A 20,993-nucleotide genomic window follows, 5' to 3' on the forward strand; every position below is an offset into this window, starting at 1 on the left:
ATGGAGTTTGATGGAGTATTGATCATCTAGGCCATATCATCTTAAGACAGAAGATGCTGTTACTGAAAAAGTTATTCCAAGATATAAGCATCCATTCATATAATATTAGGGAGGTTTTTGTAAGTTTTATAGACATTTTATTTTATTTTATTTTATTTTATTTTATTTTATTTTAGAGATGGAGTCTCGCTCTGTTGCCCAGGCTAGAGAGCAGTGGTGTGATCTCAGCTCACTGCAACCTCTGCCTCCCAGGTTCAAGTGATTCTCCTGCCTCAGTTTCCTGAGTAGCTAGGACTATAGGCATGTGCCACCACGCCCAGCTAATGTTTGTATTTTTAGTAGAGACGGGGTTTCACCGTGTTAGCCAGGATGGTCTTGATCTCCTTACCTCGTGATCCCACGCTTCAACCTCCCAAAGTGCTTGGATTACAGGCGTGAGCCACCGCACCCGGCATTATAGACATCTTATAAGTGAATATTTGCAGTTACTATGTTTATATGGCTTTTTAAAGTGATGTTTTAAAAGGCTTGTTTATAATGACATCCAAAAGTAGCCATTGGAAGGTTACCACCAAAAGAAGGATCACTAAATCCTACCTGAGTTCCCCTCCTGCCTCCTTGATTAGCAAATGGCTTCCATAAGCAACTCATGGTGGTTTAACTGAGGTTAATTTACACCATTGGACTTTCCCAAATAGTACATTGTTGTTTTTGGGGGGGGGGGGGTTTGTTTATTTTTTTGAGCTTAAGCATTGAGAGAGCTCTCCTTAATGTGACACAATGGAAGGACTGGAACACATACCCACATCTTTTTTCTGAGGAATAATTTTCTGATACAGTCTTGCTATATATTCAAGCACATATGTTATATATTATTCAGTTCCATGTTTATGGCCTAGTTAAGGAGAGGGGAGATACATTCAGAAGAAGGACTGAAAGAAATATTCAAGAAACAGAAAAAAAAAAAAAGGAGTAAATGAGAAGCCTATAAAGAAGGGAGGAGGAGAAGGAAAACCCAACACCCCCACCTGCCTCCCACTTCTTATCCAAAGGCTCAAAGTCACACCCAGCTCCCTGCAACCATCACTTCTCACCACCTCCTCTGATTTTGCATCCTGGTGCCCACCTCCTATGTCCCTGTTCATCTAACAAACAAGCCCTCCCATTTCCACCCTGCAAATCTGTCCCGCCTGCCCCAGTCTCCCCATTTACACACCTAAATTGGCTAAAATCTCCCCATAAGTTTTTCCATTAGTCCCTCAACTGTCATGTAATAGTCCAGGTGGAAAGAAATTCAGTGGCAGTTCAACAACACAGAACTAACAGAGCTCTCTCCTCTGCCTTTGTCTGCCAGGGAGTACTTTGTGGAGATGTACTATCGGAATGAGACGCAGCACGAGCCGTATCTGCTCACGCTACCTGGCTGCAGCTCCAGCTGTCCTCTGGAGAGGTTTGCTGAGCTGGTTGGCCCTGTGATCCCTCAAGACTGGTCCACGGAGTGTATGACCACAAGCAGCCATCAAGGTACTGAGGACAGTACAGATTAGTGTGCACAGAGATCTCTGCAGAAAGAATAGCTGCCCTTTCTCAGGGCAGATGATGCTTTGAAAACGTACTTTAGCCATTACCCCCAGCTTTGAGGAAAATGGGCTTTGGGTGATTATTGTATGTTTTAGGGACCCCCAACCTCAGGCAATTCCTACCTCTTCACATGCCCCTTCCCCAGCTTGCCGTAAAACTTGCCTAAGTTTTGTTTTGTTTTTCAGTGTTAATGTAAAGGGGCAGCAGTCCCAAATATAATCAGAGATAAAACTTAGGTCAAAGTTCATAGAGTTGCCGTAAACTATATGACTGGCCACACAGGACCTTTTGTATTTAAGGATTCTGAGATTTTCCTTGAGCAGGATTAGATAAGGCTGTTCTTTAAATGTCTGAAATGGAACAGATTTAAAAAAAAAGAATGCACAATCTAGGGTAGGAGCAAGGAAGGAAAGATGTGAATAGGCTGATGGGCAAAAAACCAATTTACCCATCAGTTCCAGCCTTCTCTCAAGGAGAGGCAAAGAAAGGAGATACAGTGGAGACATCTGGAAAGTTTTCTCCACTGGAAAACTGCTACTATCTGTTTTTATATTTCTGTTAAAATATATGAGGCTATAGAACTAAAAATTTTAAAACTCTTTGTGTCCCTTGGTCCTGGAACATTTATTTTCCTTTTATAGAAACAAAAATCAAACTTTACAGAAAAATTTGATGTATGTAATACATATAGCAGCTCTTGAAGTATAGACATCATAACAAATAAGTCATCTGATGAGAACAAGCTGTTTGAGCACAACACATCAGGAAAGAGAGCACCACATGATGGAGTTTCTCTAGAAGCTCCAGTGATAATAGATGTTGACTCTAAAGTTGATTTAAGGCCAGGCATGGTGGTTTACACCTATAATCCCAGCATTTTGAGAGTCCGAGATGGGAGGATCACTTGAGCTCAGGAGGTCAAGATCAGCCTGGGCAACATGGTGAAACCTCGTCTCTACATAAAATACAAAAAATTAGATGGGCATGGTGGTGTGTGCCTATGGTCCTCAAGGAGGATCACTTGGCTACAGTGAGCCAAGAGTGCACTACTGTACTCCAGCCTGGGTAACAGACTGAGACCCTGTCTCAATCAATCAATCAATCAATCAATCAATAGTTGATTTAAGAAAGGAAGTATAGGCCAGGCACAGTGGCTCACACCTGTAATCCCTGCATTTTGGAAGGCTGAGGCAGGAGGATCACTTTAGGCCTGGTGTGTTCAAGACCAGCCTGGTCAAGATAGTGAGGCACTGTCTCTACCAAAAAAAAAGGAAGGAAGGAAGTGACACATATCAAACTGAAACAAAATTAGAAATGTAATTATGTTCTAAGGGCCTCCAAGTTCAAAACTTATTGGAATGTTGAGAGTGTGGTTACGAAATATGTCAGGAGGACAAAAGGAATGTGTAAGTCTAAGTCTTTAATGCCGGTATCTTCAGAAAACCTAAGCAAACTTACAGGTCCTGCTGAAACTGCCCACTTTGCAAGAAGAAATCATGTTCAAAGGACATTCTTAAGAGTCTTAGAGCTTTGCCATGTGGCAGATCTACATGTGTCTAGAGAACACCGTGCTCTATTACCATTATGGATAAAGATGAGATGGTTTCTAGAGATGGTTTCTACTGGATGCCAGAATCTAGAGCAAAGCCACCCCCGTTCCTGGTTGGTCACATGACTGACAAAGACATCGATTGATACGCTTCTTTGTGTTATTTCCTTCCCAAGTAAATGTCTGTCCTTGGGTCCATTTCTTATGCTTGTAACTGTCTTCTAGCAGTGAGCCAAATGTAAAACAGCGAATAAAGTCATTATTAGGAAGTTCAAAAGCATGGATTTTATAATGAACTTTAAAAAACGTATGTGTGTGTTTAATTAAAATAAAATTCCTCTAGGCAGATTTCAGGAGCTCCCTTTGTGTCTGGGATTTTTGTTTTAGTATAACAAGATGGAAAATATTAATATAAAGTAAAATGATTTGACTGGCTTAAATGAACATTTTACATTGAAAATGTAGTTTGGACTTTACCACTTCCGATAAAGGCAAAGCTGGGGATGGCTCTGCCTCATCTATTTAAGATGGAATTTGCAGAGGAAACACCTCAGGAAGTGCACAATATACTAGGGAAGTAAAGAGACACATACTGGAGTAAACAAAGAAAAACCAGAGCTATGTCTTATGACTACACAGGTTACTGTGGGAACAAGAGTTACCCAGATTTGGAGTGGGGGAAGTAAGGAAGGTCAGGGAAGGCTTTCTGAGGAAGGTAGCAACTGCACTATGTAAAATCAGTTTGAGGCCGGGTGCGGTGGTTCACGCCTGTAATCCTAGCACTTTGGGAGGCCGAGGTGGGAAGATCACCTGAGGTCAAGGGTTCAAGACCAGCCTGGTCATCATAGTAAAACCCCATCTCTACTAAAAATACAAAAATTAGCCAGGTTTGGTGGCACATGCCTGTAATCCCAGCTACTTGGGAAGCTGAGGCAGGAGAAGTGCTTGAACTCAAAGGCGGAGGTTGCAGTGAGCTGAGATCGTGCCACTGCACTCCAGCCTGGGCAACAGAGTGAGACTCTGTCTAAAAAAATAAAAAATAAGTTTGGATGGAGAACTTTAATGGTGTGGTGCAAGGTACTAGAAAGGTATTTATCAAATGTCCTAGTGCCTTAAAGCTGGAAAGGAGAGGAGAGTTACTCATCAGAAGGTTAAGTCTCCAAAGAGAGTCCCACAGGTTTCATTCAATGGGCCATTTCTAAAAAGATAAAATATCAACTCCACAAGGATTTTATCTGGTCTGTTCCCTGCTCTATCTGTCCTCAGTACCTAGAAGTATCTATGCCAGGCATGGATTGGTGCTCAATAAATATTTGCCCAATTAATATATAAATTTGTTACCTTTGGCCAGGCGCAGTGCCTCAGGCCTATAATCCCAGCACTTTGGGAGGCCGAGGCAGGTGAATCATGAGGTCAGGAGATTGAGACCATCCTGGCTAACACCATGAAACCCCGTCTCTACTAAAAATACAAAAAGTTAGCTGGGTGTGGTGGCGGGCACCTGTAGTCCCAGATATTCAGGAGGCTGAGGCAGGAGAATGGCGTGAACCCGGGAGGCAGAACTTGCAGTGAGCCGAGATCGCGCCACTGCACTCCAGCCTGGGCGACAGAGCGAGACTCTGTCTCAATAAATAAATAAATAAATAAATAAATAAATTGGTTACCTTTTCTCCCTGAACCTACTCTTGTCTATCTTGATGAGCAGCAATATCTAGTAACTTAAGAGTTATTTTTTACCTTACCCTCTTCTTCATTCTCTATAGTCTCTCACCTCCTCTTGTCAAATCTACCTGTGGTATGTTTGTAGAATTCTTTCCCTTAAAACACAAATAACAATTTAATATGCAGGTAGAGTGAAATATGATTAAGCAGCAAAAAATGTTAATAAAAAGAAAAATGTAAGGGTTGATGTGCTGCAGCCCGCTTATACAGATCTCAAGAGTGGAATGTGTACATCAGTTCCCAACTCTCAGTTCAGCCACTTCACTTGGGCAGCTCCAATGTGGCAGGAGCATTTTCACCAAAGAAATTAAATGCTACAAATCTTACCAGCACGCCACTGGTTTGGGCTCATAGAAAGTTTGTTAAGAGTCTGTGACATGATGTGGCCTCTAATACAGTGAGTTCAATATTTGAACTTCTGTAAAGAAAAAGATTCGATTTATTCAGTATAATCTTAAAGAGAGATGCTAGGGACAGCAGGTAAAAATGTCAGGGAGACAGATTTTCATTCAATGTTGGGAAACTCCTGAGATAAGAAGTGCCCATTAGGCTGGGTGGCCACTCACCTTAGAAGAGAGATGTTACAGAGAAGGTTGAAACATGGAAGGCTGTAGGGGTTGAGTAGCTCATTAGTTGGGCCACCAAATCTAGCAAATAAAAGTACAGGATGCCTAGATAAATTTGACAAATGGCTGTAACTGCCAAATTTTTGTAATTCATTGGGAAAAAAACAGAATACAGGACACTTAGGATGTTCTGAAAAAGCCGATACAGGAAGCAAGACAAAAATCATTAAATATAGGATATGTCCTATATATACAAGATACTTTGCAACCCTACTCCTTAGAGTAGGGGGTTCCATGCATGAAATTCTACCCACAACTATAAGCAGTGTTTTTAGCTAGTGCCAGTAGACTCACTTAACCAGATTCCAGATCATATCAATTAAATTCACCAGAGTCTGCTGGAAAATTCACAAGTCTAAGGCCGTAGCATGTTGCTTGAAAATAATAAAATTTGTCAAACTGCTTCTTTAATTTCAAAATTTTACTAACACTTTCGGACTTTCTTCACTAGTGCTCTCCCACCCCCTATCTCAATGTTCAACTCTAATTATTTCACAAGAAGGAGACTTACTGGTAGGAAGTCCCAGTTTTCTCTCATTATCTTTGTAAAGCTGAGAATCTGCAGCACAAATACACATGCCCAAGATTCAACCCTGAGCTTCTTAAAGGCAGGAACCATCCATGTTTCCTCTTTAGTCTTTAGCCAGTAGACAATGCCTAGAACCTTGTGCCTTCAATCACTATTTGCTAACTGAATACATGTTCAGCCCTGCATACCTGGCCTGACTTCCTTGTGGCTGGGCTCAGATGTCAGAAGCCTGGAACTCAGTTTATTTATAAATAAGAGAAAGAAGTTATGAATGAGCCTCAAAAGTGACTATACTGTAGAGACCCAATCATTGGCCATCTACACATTTGTATGTGCCAACATGTCTCTATTATTTGACTTCTGTTTTCAGCATAGTTGCTTTGCCATTCTCCTGTTCCTCCATTGCTATTAAAAGCCCTTGTTCAATCATATCCTTTGTTCAATGATATCCAGCACTGCTCCTCCCTCAAAGATGAGGCCCTCTGATTATAACACCTGTTTCCTCATTCTTGTTGCCATTATCTTCAGTTTCTTGGAATATATCTCATCATTTGCTAAAGACATTGGCAACTTGCTTTGGTATGCTCCAACTCGCTCCTCACTCCAGTACTGCCCTAAACCTAGGCAATTCTGACAGCTATAATGCTGACCTATCCCATACATTGCTCACCACGCCAATACCTAAGCCTCTAGATCAAGTCAGTCAGTCACATGGTTTTTTCATTCTGATCTGTAAGTAGAGCTGAAGCAAGCAAAAGTCCAAGCCTATTGTCACCATTTCAAACGATGAATGTTGACATTTTGTTCTATCCTCAACTGAGTCAATGTTTCTTGGTAAATGTATTCACCTCTACTGAACACTTTTCCTACTCCCTGCAGGAAGGCCTGTTTGTCCCAAATGTCTGATTCCATTTTGTTTTCTTTATTCTTATAAGCAAGATAATCCATTGATAAGTCTTTTAAGTTCTACTCTCACAACCTCAAAAATGTCTCAGTAGCTTTAACTTTCCTTTGCTGCTGTCCCTCAGGAAACCATGTTCCTCCTGCATGGGCTGACCTCACTGTGAGTGTGAGCCCATCTCCACAGTCTCCTCAGGACCCCAGGGAATCTTTTGGCTAACTTCACTTTCTTCCTCTGCACTGGCTCCTTCCCTTACACTATGAAAATGCCCAAATATCCTCTCATCAAAACACCCTCAAGTGCTTATTCCACCTCACTCTCTTCAATCCCAATTTTCTTGAACTAATGATTTGCATGCTCTTGTAGTATTTTCTTACATCCATCTTATGGCTTAACTATTCTATAAAATTATGTCCACCCTTCTGTCATCTCTTTTTTTTAAAACTTCTCTTTTGAAAGCTGTCAGTGTCTAATTCAGTGGCCTTTCTTTCCTTGTGAAGCAGCTATTAGTATCCCCAATTTACAGAGAAGAAAACTGAACCTCAGAGGATAACATGCCACAAGTAATAGGATCAGGATTCAAGCCGAACACTTTCCAATATCCTATTTCTACCATATCATACTCACTTTTCATTCCACGGTGTCTTATAGACTACTTTCTTAGACCAATTTCCAAAAATAGGATTGGTGGGTCAAGATACATGATTATTTAATAAGCCATAGATTTACTGAGTACCTATTATGTACTCAATATTTTCCTATTATCAAGCATTAAGCTTGCCGAGTAAACAGCAGCAGACAAGAAGACTGTCCCCATATGGCTTGCAGACCTTATGGAGAAAGGAGGGGTGGACAAGGAAATAAATAATTAAATCAGCCCTAACAGCAAAGTATGGTGAATTCTAGATGAAAGGCATACAGGAGAAAATACAGCACAGGCAGTTAGCCTAATGGGTCAGAGGAGGCTTCTTGGAGGAGTGATGTTCAAACTGAAACCTGAAGGAGAAACTGTACTAAGCAGGTGAATGGAGGTGAGGAGAGAGGAAGATGTTACAGACAAAAGAGGAGAATGCATAAAGGCCAAGAGGCTAAAGGCAGCATAGAGCACTTTGGGAACTGGAAAAAGGCTAGTGAATGTGTGGACGGCTGAGGCTGCAGAGGCAAGCACTAAGTGCTCCACAGGTCAAGTTGAGCTGTTGTGCTCATGGAAAGGTTTTAGGGAGAGGACAGATGCTGTAACTGGTTTCTTGTTTTAAGAAGACTCTTTTCAGTCATTACCTGTACTAGATCTCTTTGTAGTAAGATACAATTGATCATGTTCTCTTTTCTCAGTGTCTAGGACAATGCTCTGCCAAACACCTGAAATATTTTACAGTACAAAGAAGCATATCATTTAAAAATAAATAAATAAATATCACAGGGAGAGAAAGCACGTGCACTCACCTGAGTCTTTTCTTTGTTCTCGGGTTCCCCATTCCACATTCAGTATGAGCCAGTATACCCAGGCCTCTGTCTTCTATGTCTAAAATCCTTATTTCCCCATCTAACTGTAGAATTCTTGACCTGTTTTGTCAAGCTGCCTACTGATAGTCTCTATCAAGATAATAACCTGTCTCAATCCCACACTGGAGACAAAATAAATTATCTTCTCTACTCCAAAACAATTTTTTTTGTGGTCCCATTTTCAATTTATCTTCTCAGTCACCCAAACAAGAAGCCACGAGATTGCCTTGACCACAGCTCTTCCCTTACCAGTATACGTAGCCTGTTACTAAAGCCTGTTAATTCTACTGCAGGAGCATCTCTTGAATTCCCTCCTTTTCATTCCCAGGGCCACAGTTCCAGTTCTAAGCCCTCAGTGTCTTATTAAAGGTATTTCCAATAATTCTCTATCAGGCCTAACGTATCTCCACCATCCTATCTTTTCCACAGCTTTGTTTTTCTTAAACACAGAGTGGGTGGCCAGGCACAGTGGCTCATGCCTGTAATCACAGCACTTTGGGAGGCCAAGGTGGGTGAATCACCTGAGGTCAGGAGTTTGAGACCAGCCTGACCAACAAGGTGAAACCCTGTCTCTATTAAAAATACAAAAATTGGCCAGGCGTGATGGCAGACGCCTGTAGTCCCAGCCACTCGGGAGGCTGAGACAGGAGAATTGCTTGAACCTGGGAGGCAGTGGTTGCAGTGAACCGAGATTGTGCCACTGCACTCTAGCCTGGGCGGTGGAGTGAAACTCTGTCTCAGAACAAACAAACAAACAAACAAACACAGAGTGGGCTCTATCACTTCCATATGTAATAATTGCTGATGACTTCTGTTTGCCCCATGTCAAACCGAGCACTTTAAAAACTGGCCCCTGGCCAGGCACAGTGGCTCATGCCTGTAATCCCAGCACTTTTAGAGGCTGAGGTGGGAGAATCACTTGAGCCCAAGAGTTTGGGACCCACCTGGGTAACATAGTGAGGCTCCATCTCTACAAAAAATACAAAAAAAATTCGCCAAGCATGGTGGCACGCATCTGTGGTCCCAGCTTCCCCCAGGAGGCTCAGATGGGAGGATTACCTGGGCTCAGGAGGTTGAGGCTGCAGTGAGTAGTGATTGCACCACTGCACACCAGCCTGAGCAATGGAGTGAGACCCTATCTCAAAAAACAAAAACAAAAACAAAAACAAAAAAACTGGCCCCCCATTTACCCATATGGTTTCACCTCCCTGAAGTCTGTATTCCAGTCACATGTAACTCCTCATTACGTCCTAAACATGCCCTTGTGAAACTCTTTCTGTCTCATGGCAAAGTCTTACTCACCTGGCAGGCCAGCTCAATTCTCAGAAGACTTTCCAAACTCTTTATCTTTCAAATAGAATACACTCTGTTGACTGCAACTTTCTCTTTGTTTCAATAGCATTTCTTTTGCACCTCCATTTTAGTAGTTATCACAGTGTCTTGTAATTATCTATCTGGTTCTCCTGCTAGACATTGAGCTCCTCAAGGGCAAAGATTATGGAACCTCAGCACCCAGCACAGCCTACCTGGTACATGTGTGCCCACCACATGTCTAGAAAGGAAAGAAGGAGAGTTAAAGAGCGGAAAAGCATGTTCCATCGGACTGCTATGACAACACAGTCCATAAAAATAACTGAAAATAAATTTCTAAATACAGAGTCAGCCATGAAAATAGATTTTTAAGGATCACTAGTATCTGCCTTCCTCATTTCCATTGAGTCCTTTCTTTCCTTCTTCTATTTCATTTAGTTCACTTAAACTTATATTAAATCCATCTGCAGTTCTAATGAGACTGTCTCTCAGGGTATAACTTAAAGTCACCTTTTCATGATGCTAAGAAGCATCCTGGCATCATCAGAAAATACTGGGCTAAGAGTTGGGAACTTATAAGTTCCAAGTCATTATGTTTTTCTACAAATATTTATTAGTACTTGTTATGTGTCAGATACTGTTCTGAGTGCTTGGGATACATTCATGAATAAAAAAGACAAAAGTTCCTGCCTTTGTGAAGCTTATACTCTATTAGAAGGAGAGAGGGATAGATAACAAATAATAAGCATAATAAGTGTTTTGGAAGATGAGGATCACAATGGCCAATATGGGGTGGAAGTGAAGGAGGATGTACAAGATGCACTTTTAAATGGGAAGGTCTCACGGAGATGAGATTTAGGCAAAGAAAGCACGGGATGTGTGGAAGAGCATTCAGGCCATGATAACAGGTTTAGCAAAGTCACTAAGGCAGGCCTGCTTGGCATGTTTGAAGAACAGCATAAGGATTATGAGGCCAGAAGTGAGTGAGTGAAGGTAGAGTGATAGGAGAAGAAATCTGAGGGGACTCACAGGGGACAGATGATGTGGATCTTCATAAACCATCATCATTAGAACTGTAGCTTTTATTCTGATTGAGATGAGCATTCATTGCAGACTTTGTTTTAAGGAGAGAAGTGGCATGATTTGACTTGAAGTCATTTGACTGCTATGTTAAAAATGGATTGTGGGCCAGGCGCAGTGGCTCACACCTGTAATCCCAGCACTTTGGGAGGTGCAGGTGGTGGTGGGTGGATCACCTGAAGTCAGGAGTTCATGGCCAGCCTGGCCAACATGGTGAAACCCCGTCTCTACTAAAAATACAAAAAACAAACAAACAAACAAACAAAACATTAGCCAGGCATTGTGGTAGGCATCTGTAATCCCAGCTACTGGGAGGCTGAGGCAAGAGAATCCCTTTAACCTGGAAGGCACAGGTTGCAGTGAGCCAAGATGGCACCACTGCACTCCAGCTTGGGCAACAGAGCAAGACTCCATCTCCCCCACCAAAAAAAGGATTGTGGCCTTGTGGCCAGGTGTGGTGGCTCACATCTGTAATCCCAGCACTTTAGGAGGCTGAGGCAGATGGATCATTTGAGCTCAGGAGTTCGAGACCAGCCCAGGCAACATGACAAAACCCCATCTCTACAAATAATACAAAAACTAGCTAGGCATGGGGGTGCATGCCTGTAGTCCCAGTTACTAGGGAGGGTAAGGTAGGAGGATCACTTGAGCCTGGGCAGTCGAGGCTGCATGAGCCAAGATCATGCCACTGCACTCCAGCTTGGGTGACAGAGTGAAACTCTGTCTCAAAAAAAAAAAAAAAAAAAAATTACAAAGGAGAAAGGATAGATAGAAACAAGGCAACAAGTTAAGAGGCCATTATAGTGATCCTGGCAAAAGATGATGGTGGTTCAAAGCAGAGTGGTGTCACAGACGAAAAGAAGTCAGCGTTGGAATATATTTTTCAGTAGGACCAATAGGATTTGCTGATAGCGTCAGCTGTGAGAAAAATAAAGGAGTTTAAAAAGACTCCAAGAGTTTTACCCTAAGCCAACAGAAGAAGGGAGTTCCCATCAACAAGGATGAGGGAAGGCTCTGGGAAGAGCAGATTTGGTGTGGAGAATGAGGATGGGGAGATCAAGAGTTCAGTTTTGGACTTGAGATTGAAATGCCTATTAGCTATCTAAAGAAACATATCAGGTATACAATTGGATATATGAGTCTGGCGCTTAAGATAGATGTCAGAGCTGGAGATTTATATTTGGAAGTAATTACTGAATAGATGGTTTTTAAAATCATGAGACTGATAAGATCCCAACCCCAATAACCGTAACCAGATTATCTCATTGCTCTGCTTCTTATTTTCCTCATTCTCTTAATGATAATGTCAGGTGAAGTCAGTGATTTTCACCTGTGTTCTATGGTGCACTAGGGTTCTGTAGAAAGAGGTGATGGGATCAGAGGGATGTTTGCTCTCCCATTGCCTAAGCCAACAAGAAACCCTACATTTTTACAATGAAAAGACATACATTTAGAGATGGTACAAACTGGTATTTCTGATGTGTATACTATAGTGGACTAGGGTGCGTGTGTAGGAGAGTAACTTTCCAGATGAAATAATGATTTAGCATCTCATTAAGAAATGGCCCCAAATATCTGCTTTTACTGGTCAGCTATCAAAGGAATATATGTAAATACAGGTGCATATTAGCAATAGTACACAGTTATGCTAGAAATGTTTGCCATAGATAAAATGTGCGTAAGATCTCCTCTCTAACAAATATTTACCTAAAAATCAAATTTAAGAATCAAAAGATTTCATTTCTTTTAGATCCAGTTGATTGCAGTTGAGCATTCAGAATTTCCTTTGACCCTGAGATCATGGACAATTGGTAATTTAACTATAAAAAAATGCATAAAGTTAGTGCTATAAGAGGACTTAGAAATACTTCAGCTAATTACCCTCCCTTTTCAGTGGGGAGCTGAATCTCAAGGGTCAAAGGTTATGCAGGAACTGGAACCTAGGTCACCTCCTGACTCCTAGTCCTGTGCTCTTTTTACCACACACAATGCTGATTTCAAGGCCTCTTTAGAAACTCCTCTGAAATTTGCAATTAAGACAGAAAGCAACACTCACATGTGATCTTCATATTTTCCTAATGCATTAATTTTACATTAATACTTTTCCTATTTTCCCACAGTTCTAAAGGTCATCTTTGCTGTTGTCTTTTGCCTGATATCTGCTGTCCTAATGGTACTGCTGTTTATCCACATTCGCCGTGGACCCTGCTGGCAGAGAGACTCCTATGGGAACATCTGAACAGACAGCTGGATAAGCCAGGCCAACCTCCTGTGACACAGCATCTCTCAGTGGTGCCGCATCTAAAGGACAGGCTTTTGCCATGTGGGCATTGCCGTCTTCACACCCTGCCTTTTGAATCTGCCTAGAGCAGGTCTGAACTCACAGGGACCCACAGACAGCTGCTGGACTGACAGATGAATGAACACCAAGGTTACCTAGGTCTTCTCATCATGGAGTGGTAGTGCAGGCTGCTCGTTCAGCTAGAAAGAGGCTGTTATGCATAGGATGGTTGTATTCTCCGCCACAGTTGTCCAGAGAGAAATAAGAAGCCAAACTCTAATCAGCCTTTTACCTGCAAAGAGCGAAGGATGAGAAGGTGGACAAAGACATAGATTAGAAAAATATTGGATATTGGGGGAAGTTAGACTAGAAGTAGTATTATACAGGGTGATTCTTTTTTTTGTTGTTGAGATGGAGTCTCGCTCTGTCGCCCAGGCTGGAGTGCAGTGGCCGGATCTCAGCTCACCGCAAGCTCCACCTCCTGGTTTTACGCCATTCTCCTGCCTCAGCCTCCCGAGTAGCTGGGACCACAGGCGCCTGCCACCTCGCCCGGCTAGTTTTTTTGTATTTTTTAGTAGAGATGGGGTTTCACCGTGTTAGCCAGGATGGTCTCGATCTCCTGACCGCGTGATCCGCCCGTCTCGGCCTCCCAAAGTGCTGAGATTACAGGCGTGAGCCACCACGCCCGGCCCATACAGGGTGATTCTTATGAAAAGAAGACCCAATCATAAATTATAAGCAAACTTTTTATTTAGCTATTAAGTAGGTTTAATATACATACACACACACACACACACAACTGAAAAGAAATTTCTACCCAGTGTTTGACAGTGGAAAGATTTCTGGATGTGTGTCTATATATTAACACACATATGTACACATATCCATATTTAAAATGCCTACAGAAGAGGTATTTAATTCTCAGAAATTGTAGTATCACCCACTTTATATATGACTCAGGTCATCTGCTCACAATTTCTATAGTGGGGAGTAAATGGAAAATATACATGGCCACTATTAGATACCTCCACTATCAGATCTGGATGTTTTTTAAGTTTCCATTGTTACTGCATTTTAAAATTGTAAGATCTTACTTTCATAAGGGCTAGTCTAGCCCTAATGAAATGATAGTATACTCTAATTGCCACAATATGTCTGAATTTTACAGGTAGTGAAGTAGAAAAAAAAAAGTAGACTGAATTTTACAAGTAGTGAGGTAGAAAGAAAAGTGGACTGAGGGTTGACAGCCCACTGTCTCAGCCCTGCACTGGCTTTGGGCTCATGACTTAGAACAAATTTTTTTATATCTTTTTTTTTTTCCCCCAGACTCATGGTCTTACTCCGTCACCCAGGCTTAAGTGTAGTGGCATGATCATAGCTCACAGTAACCTCTAACTCCTGGGCTCAAGCAATCCTCCCACCTCAGTCTCCCAAGTAGCTAGGACCACAAGTGCACACCATCACACCCAGCTAATTTTTTAATTTTTTGTAGAGACAGGATTTCACTATGTTGCTCAGGCTGGTCTTGAGCTCCTAGCTTCAAGCAATCCTCCTACCTTGGCCTTTCAAAACACTGAGATTAGATTATAGGCATGAGCCATCACACCTGGCCTAGTTCTTTTATATCTTTTACCTTGGTCTCCTAACCTAAAAATGAAGAATCTGAATTAGATGAACATAGAAGTCACAGCTAGCTCTCATATACTGTGAATAATTTTTCATTTTATGCTCTAGATGAGTCATTGACCAAGCAAGCACTGTCAAGGATGGTAGTATTGTGGCAAGTTGAAAATGTACGCTAAACAATTTTAATCTGCCCTGAACCACCAGCCATTCAGTTGGTGGGACATTCAATCTCACTCCTCAGTGGGGTTCTCTACCTCCTCAGGTTCAACTAAAAGTCCCAGAGTATAGCTGGTGGGAGGAGTCAGAGAAGAGTCCGCTAGACCTCTGTCCATGCTAGTCTCTGTTAAGTTCACCATCCCTGCCCTCATGGTCTTCTGATGGTAGGCAGGGGATATCTGTGCCATTGCTCCCAGGATTATATGCTTGGAGTCCACCAGTCTGAGACTGTGCAGTCCTGGGGCGATACTTTTGCCTGGCACAGAATCGCCCCCAACGCCTCCCAGAACTCGACTCCATCTGTTAGTTTCAGGAATCTTCCTCTCCCCTTGGGTCCAACAGCTTCTACCTGTTAAGTTTCAAGCACTTACTTTCTATATAACTCTCACTGAGCCAAGGTTATTGCAAACAAAAGGCTAAGAAGGAATTGTCTTCTCTTGCTTGGCAATGTCTGCTTCCTGATGCAACACAAAAAACACCTAGGTAAAAACAAAAAACATAAGATGTGGCTACTTTCTTAGCTTGGGAAAGGGAAAAATATCTAGAGCAGCAAGAATAAAGGACAAATTACTGCCTTGATAAAGTAGCCAGCCATATCAGTACGTAAGCCACAATATCTTATGCTAATTCAACAAACATGGATGAGAAAACTATTATTTGCTAATCACTGACCTAGATGCTAAATTGTGCATCCCAATTGTGATTATTAATGGCTTGACTCCAACACCGAGCTTATACAGAGTTGGTAGAATGTAAAAGTAAGAGCTTTCACAACACTTTTTCCATATCATTTTTTGTTTGTTTGTTTGTTTATGAGAGAGTCTCGCTCTGTCACCCAGGCTGGAGTGCGGTGGAGTGATCTTGGCTCACTGCAACCTCTGCCTCCTGGGTTCAAAAAATTCTCCTGCCTCAGCCTCCCGAATAGCTAGGATCACAGGCCCGCATCACCACACCCGGCAGATTTTTGCATTTTTAGTAGAGATGAGGTTTCACCACGTTGGCTAGGCTGATCTCAAACTCCTGGCCTCAGGTGATCTGCCCGCTTCAGCCTCCCAAAGTGTTGGGATTACAGGCGTGAGCCACCACATCTGGCCCATATTATCTTTTAATCCTGCTGTCAGAGACATGTGAACCAGAGCAACTCCATCTGGAGTGAGGGCTACCAAAATGAGGCTGGGACTTGCTGGGCTGCATTTCCAGAAAGTTAGGTATTCCCAGCCTCTAGATGTTTATGGTTAAGGGAACAAATTAATAATGTTTACTAAACAGACCCAGACTTGGGAGTGTCCAGATATCCTGATATCTGGAAAACAAAGGCATTTCTAATTTTGCTTTAAAGATAATAATATTGATTCTTGCAAAATATAGTAATTAAGAAATCAATCCCTTATCACAAACCCTTGTAGCAGAGCACATCTCCCTATAGATACAGCGTTGTACCTGCTTTATCACTATAGAGCATTTAGCACTATAGAGGCTGGACGCATTCCTCCTCTTACTTTTGGGAACATCCTACTCTGTCTATGGAGTAGCTGTACTTTAACTACTTTACTTTCTTTATAAACATGCTTTTACTTTGCACTGCAGACTCGCCCTGAATTCTTTCTTGTGCAAGATCCAAGAACCCTCTCTTGGGGCCTGGATCGGGACCCCTTTCCTGTACATATTTCTGGGGATTGCAGAAGGGACTATAGGGCGGAAACCCCTGGTATGTGGTGGGGTCCCGTAACACAGCCAGTAACTAAAAGGACCTCTATTTTCTGTTGGTTCTGAGGGATTTTTTAACATCCTCATTTCTCTTCCTTCTGTCATCGCTTTTGATTATTGTAAAGAGAACTCTCACTCTCAACTTGGTTTGTTTTTTCTACTTTCCACAGTGCTACTTTGTTGATAAACACTGTAATTGTTTTTCATCCTTCATAGCAGAATAGAAAATCACAACTGACAAATGCTCTGTAGTGATAAAGCAGAGAGCACGAATGTACTGTAATCTTTCTCAGGAAATAAGCTAATCGAATCACTTCAACAAGAGAGAATGTAAATTCTTTCTGATGATAAAAGTGACTTTTTCAGATGGGTCAGGGATAATCAGTCCAGTTGCCCTGATAATAAATGCAGCTTGAAAGATAATCAGTAGAACTGAGGTCACCTCTGCTTCGAAATGTATTTCTCATTTGAACTACTATAGACGCTTTGAACAGGATGAGAATAAGGCAGTAATTATCACATCAATGGAGGAACATTCCTTAGCATAAAAAAACTCAGCAATGTATACACAGGAAAGTACTAAGAAAGAGTTGTAGGTGGGATATCCCTAGATAGAATGGCATTGCATTAAGAAACTATGATCATAAAAAGAATAATTTTTGCCTTTAGAAGAGTGCAAGCATTAGAGGCAAACATTTTACTGGAAGTCATTCAACCAACAAATCTTTTTTTATTTTAGAACTGGTATTTCTTCTCCCTTCTTTCACGTTTCATGAAAACATGAAAAAACCAGTCATGTTTTCTACTCTCCCAACTTCCTTTCTATCTTGTTCTAGTATGTTAGCATTGATTATTTCTCCATTTCCAGGGAGGTTTCTTAGTAAATGAATGCCAGAGTGTTACCATTTTCTTTTTTAAAAACTCTCTTTTCAGAAATCTCATTTGAGCAATAATGGATGTGTGCAACATTTTGGTGTTTTAGGCCAGGGCTGTCTAATAGAAGTAGAATGAGGGCCACACATAAAAGCCACAAATGTAATTTTAAATTTTCTAATAGCCACATTTTTAAAAGGTAAAAATGCAAAGATTAAATTAATTATAATAATAAAAATGGTTTAACCCAATGCATCTGAAGTATCACTTCAATGTGTAATTAAAAATTGTTAATGAGATATTTTATGTTTTTTTCATATTAAGTATTTAAAATCTCATGTGCATTTTACCCTTGCAGCACATCTCAATGCAGACTAGTCACATTTCAAGTCTCAATAGCCACGTATGGCTAGTGGCTACCATATTGGACAGTTCTGCTTTTGATCATTACATGACAATCTTTTTGAAGCACAGAGAATGTGTTCTTTGTTATAATTTGTAAAATCCACTTTCAGATTATTGTGAAGAAATAAAAATCATTTTTATTTTGTGTCTACACCTTACCATCTTTGTGTGCGGTTGAATTGAAAGATTTTTCTGAAATGCTTTTATCTGTAAGGTTATCTTAGTAGCAGCCCAAACCTTTTCCAAAACTATCCTAAACTAAATGGACTAGCTCCTCTTCTTATGAAATGTCTTCAGGAGGAATTTGTTAACACGCTTAGAAGATAAGGACTACTAGATTTGGTGAGGGGCCGGGGGTGGGTAGATTTTAAAAGTTAAGTTACAATTTTGATTGTGGCTAGGTGCGGTGATTCACACCTGTAATCCCAGCACTTTGCGAGGCCAAGGTGGGTGAATCACTTGAGGTTAGGAGTTCGAGACCAGCCTGCCAACATGGTGAAACCCCATCTCTACTAAAAATACAAAAATTATCCAGGCATGGTGGTGCCCCTTTATAATGCCAGCTACTCAGAAGGTTGAGGCATGAGAATTGCTTGAATCTGGGAGGCAGAGGTTGCAGTGAGCCAAAATTGTGCCATTGCACTCCAGCCTGGGTGACAGAGAGAGATTCTGTCTCAAAAAAAAAAAAAAGACTGCAAGTAATCTGTATTCAAAACAAAAAAAAATGCAGATAATACAGAAGAGTATAAAATGCAAAGTGAAAGGTCTTCCTAACCAGTTTCAATCACTAATGGCAATCCTGTCAACAATAAACAATATCTGGTTTTATTTCTTCTAAGGAGAGGCATTAATTTTGTAAAACATATCTTTATTTTCTGAAAATTTCACATCTTTCCATGCTTTTACAACCCATGGTGTCCTCTTTCTTGTATTCTTTTTTTTATTTCCCTGAAGCAATTTTTTTTAAAGATGCATGAACAGTAAGCATTCTGATCCTAACATATCTAAACATGTCTACATTGTGCCCTCACACTTACCTACTAGTTGGCTGGGTATATTCAGGTTGAAATTCATTTTCTACCAAAACGTTGAAGGCAGTATTCTGCTGTCTTCCAACACACAGGATTACTGATGAGAAGTCTATCAGTCTGATGCTCATTCCAATGTAAGTAATCTGTTTTGCTTTTCCTAATTCTTTTAAGATATTCTATTTATGCTTAGAGTTCTGAAATTTCACCAGGTTGTGTTTAGGCATGGGTATTTAGGTTTTTGTTTGTTTTCTGTCTAATTCTGTATGGCTGACATGATTTTTTTCCATCTAAAGACACTTGTCTTTCTCCAACTAAGAAAAAATTGTGTTCTGGAACTTGAATTTCTAGGGTCTATCCTCCATGCCTCAACTTTTCTCTCATATTTTCCACCATTTATTTTATTTCTCTATATTCTAGTAAATTTCACTTTCCAGAACATCAACTTGGTCTTCAGCAAATCCATTATTCCTTTTTTACTTCCAAGTATTCTTTTCTTTGGTATTTACTGATTGTTCTTTTTTCATAGTGGCTGTTTTTGGTTTGTCTGTTTTCAGAAATGGGGTCTCACTCTGCTGTCCTGGCTGGAGTACAATGGCACAATCACAACTTACTGCAGCCTCAAACTCCTGGGCTCAAGGGATCCTCCTGCCTCAGCCTCCCAAACAGCTGAGATTACAGGCACATGCCACCACACGTGGCAGCCTCACTATTTTATCAGTGCAATCTCCTCTTGAATACCTTTAAGGATACTAATAATTTTTTCAAGTTCTCCTCTGCTCCCTAAATTACCTTTTTTCTCTGGGCTCAGTTGTTTGGATTTATTAATCTTGGACCTTCTGTTTAATGCTATGGTTTTTTCTGAAATCTTGTAAATCATAATCCACAAATGAAAAGCTTGGAGGATTAATGGAGATGGTTAGTGTTGGTTTTCCTTTTAGCCATGTATGTGTTTCCCCAACAAAAGTTCTTCTTGAATAGCTGCTTTAAAATTCTCACATGCTAATTGCAATATCTTAGTCATTTCAGGACAAGTCTTCATTGTCTTTTCCTATATGGGTTCTGTTTTCCTGTTCCCTTTTATGTAGACCAATTTTGGGTTGTGTCTTCGACATTGGAATAATATGTTGTAAAGACTCTGGATGCTATTCTGTTCCTCTAAAAACTTTTTTTAAGCAGGCAGTTAAATTGGCTGAAAAACTGTAATGAGCAGTAAGTCAAATCTCAGTCCAATTCTTTTAGTCTTCATTTAGGCTGCTTGGAATCTTCCCTGTGTATGGTTAGTTCAAAGTGTGGAGCTCGGCACAGCATTTGGGCTGAATTTATATACAGAGTATAAGGTTCCCCTTCTTTGGCTTTCAATTTTGGGGAATTTCCTTCTCACTTTTCAGAGGTGATGAATGCCCCAAACTCTATCCTCTGGTATTTCAAGCCAGCAAGATGATGGATTTTTTTTTTTTTTTTTTTTTTTTTTTTTTACCTGGGTTTTTAGCCATCCGCCCCCATCCTTTACCCCTGCATGACACAGGTAAATAGGTGAGCCCGCCCTCAGGCCAAAAGCCATTAAAAAAAAAAACAAAACAAAAAAACTCACCTAGCGTCATTCCCTTTTTTTCAAATGTTGACTCCTTGCCAGTACCTTCTTTCAATTGCTTTCAACTACTTTCAACTAGCCGTATTCTATATTTTGCCCAAAGTGTACAGTTATCTGTGGAAGTGTTAGTCTAAAGGAGGTACAAGACCATTGTCTGAAGTGGATACTCTCACTTGATTGGAAAGAGCTGGTTTGTGGTTCCATATAAGGGCGGGAGTTACAGCAGCAGATACCCTGTAGTGTTTGTGAGCAGGGAAGTGGTATGGCAGCTGGGAACATATCAAAAAATAAAGGGAATTTACTCATGGCTGAGGTGAGTGTTTCTGTGTAAATATCTCCTGGGTGGAGTGATTGCAACCTTCTAAAATTTCCCTTCCATGTCTGTGATATGAGTACCACAATGTCTGTTCTGCTTCCCCTTCAAGGCACAGCAGCCATCCTAGGAGGCCGCCCCCTAAACC

General features: G+C 41.0%; 1 protein-coding gene across 1 annotated transcript in view; it reads left to right on the forward strand.

The window, feature by feature from the left end:
* Nucleotides 1-18,061, forward strand: part of ACP3 (acid phosphatase 3) — a 54,735-nt gene extending 36,674 nt beyond the window's left edge. Inside the window, exons 10-11 of the mRNA XM_015132139.3 lie at nt 1,355-1,524; nt 12,923-18,061. Coding sequence (XP_014987625.3) covers nt 1,355-1,524; nt 12,923-13,041 — 289 coding nt within the window. The 3' untranslated portion in view covers nt 13,042-18,061. The remainder of the gene's footprint in view (nt 1-1,354; nt 1,525-12,922) is intronic.
* Nucleotides 18,062-20,993: the final 2,932 nt, after the last annotated feature.

The sequence above is a fragment of the Macaca mulatta genome, chromosome 2 (assembly GCF_049350105.2).
Source record: "Macaca mulatta isolate MMU2019108-1 chromosome 2, T2T-MMU8v2.0, whole genome shotgun sequence".
Taxonomy (NCBI): Eukaryota; Metazoa; Chordata; class Mammalia; order Primates; family Cercopithecidae; genus Macaca; species Macaca mulatta.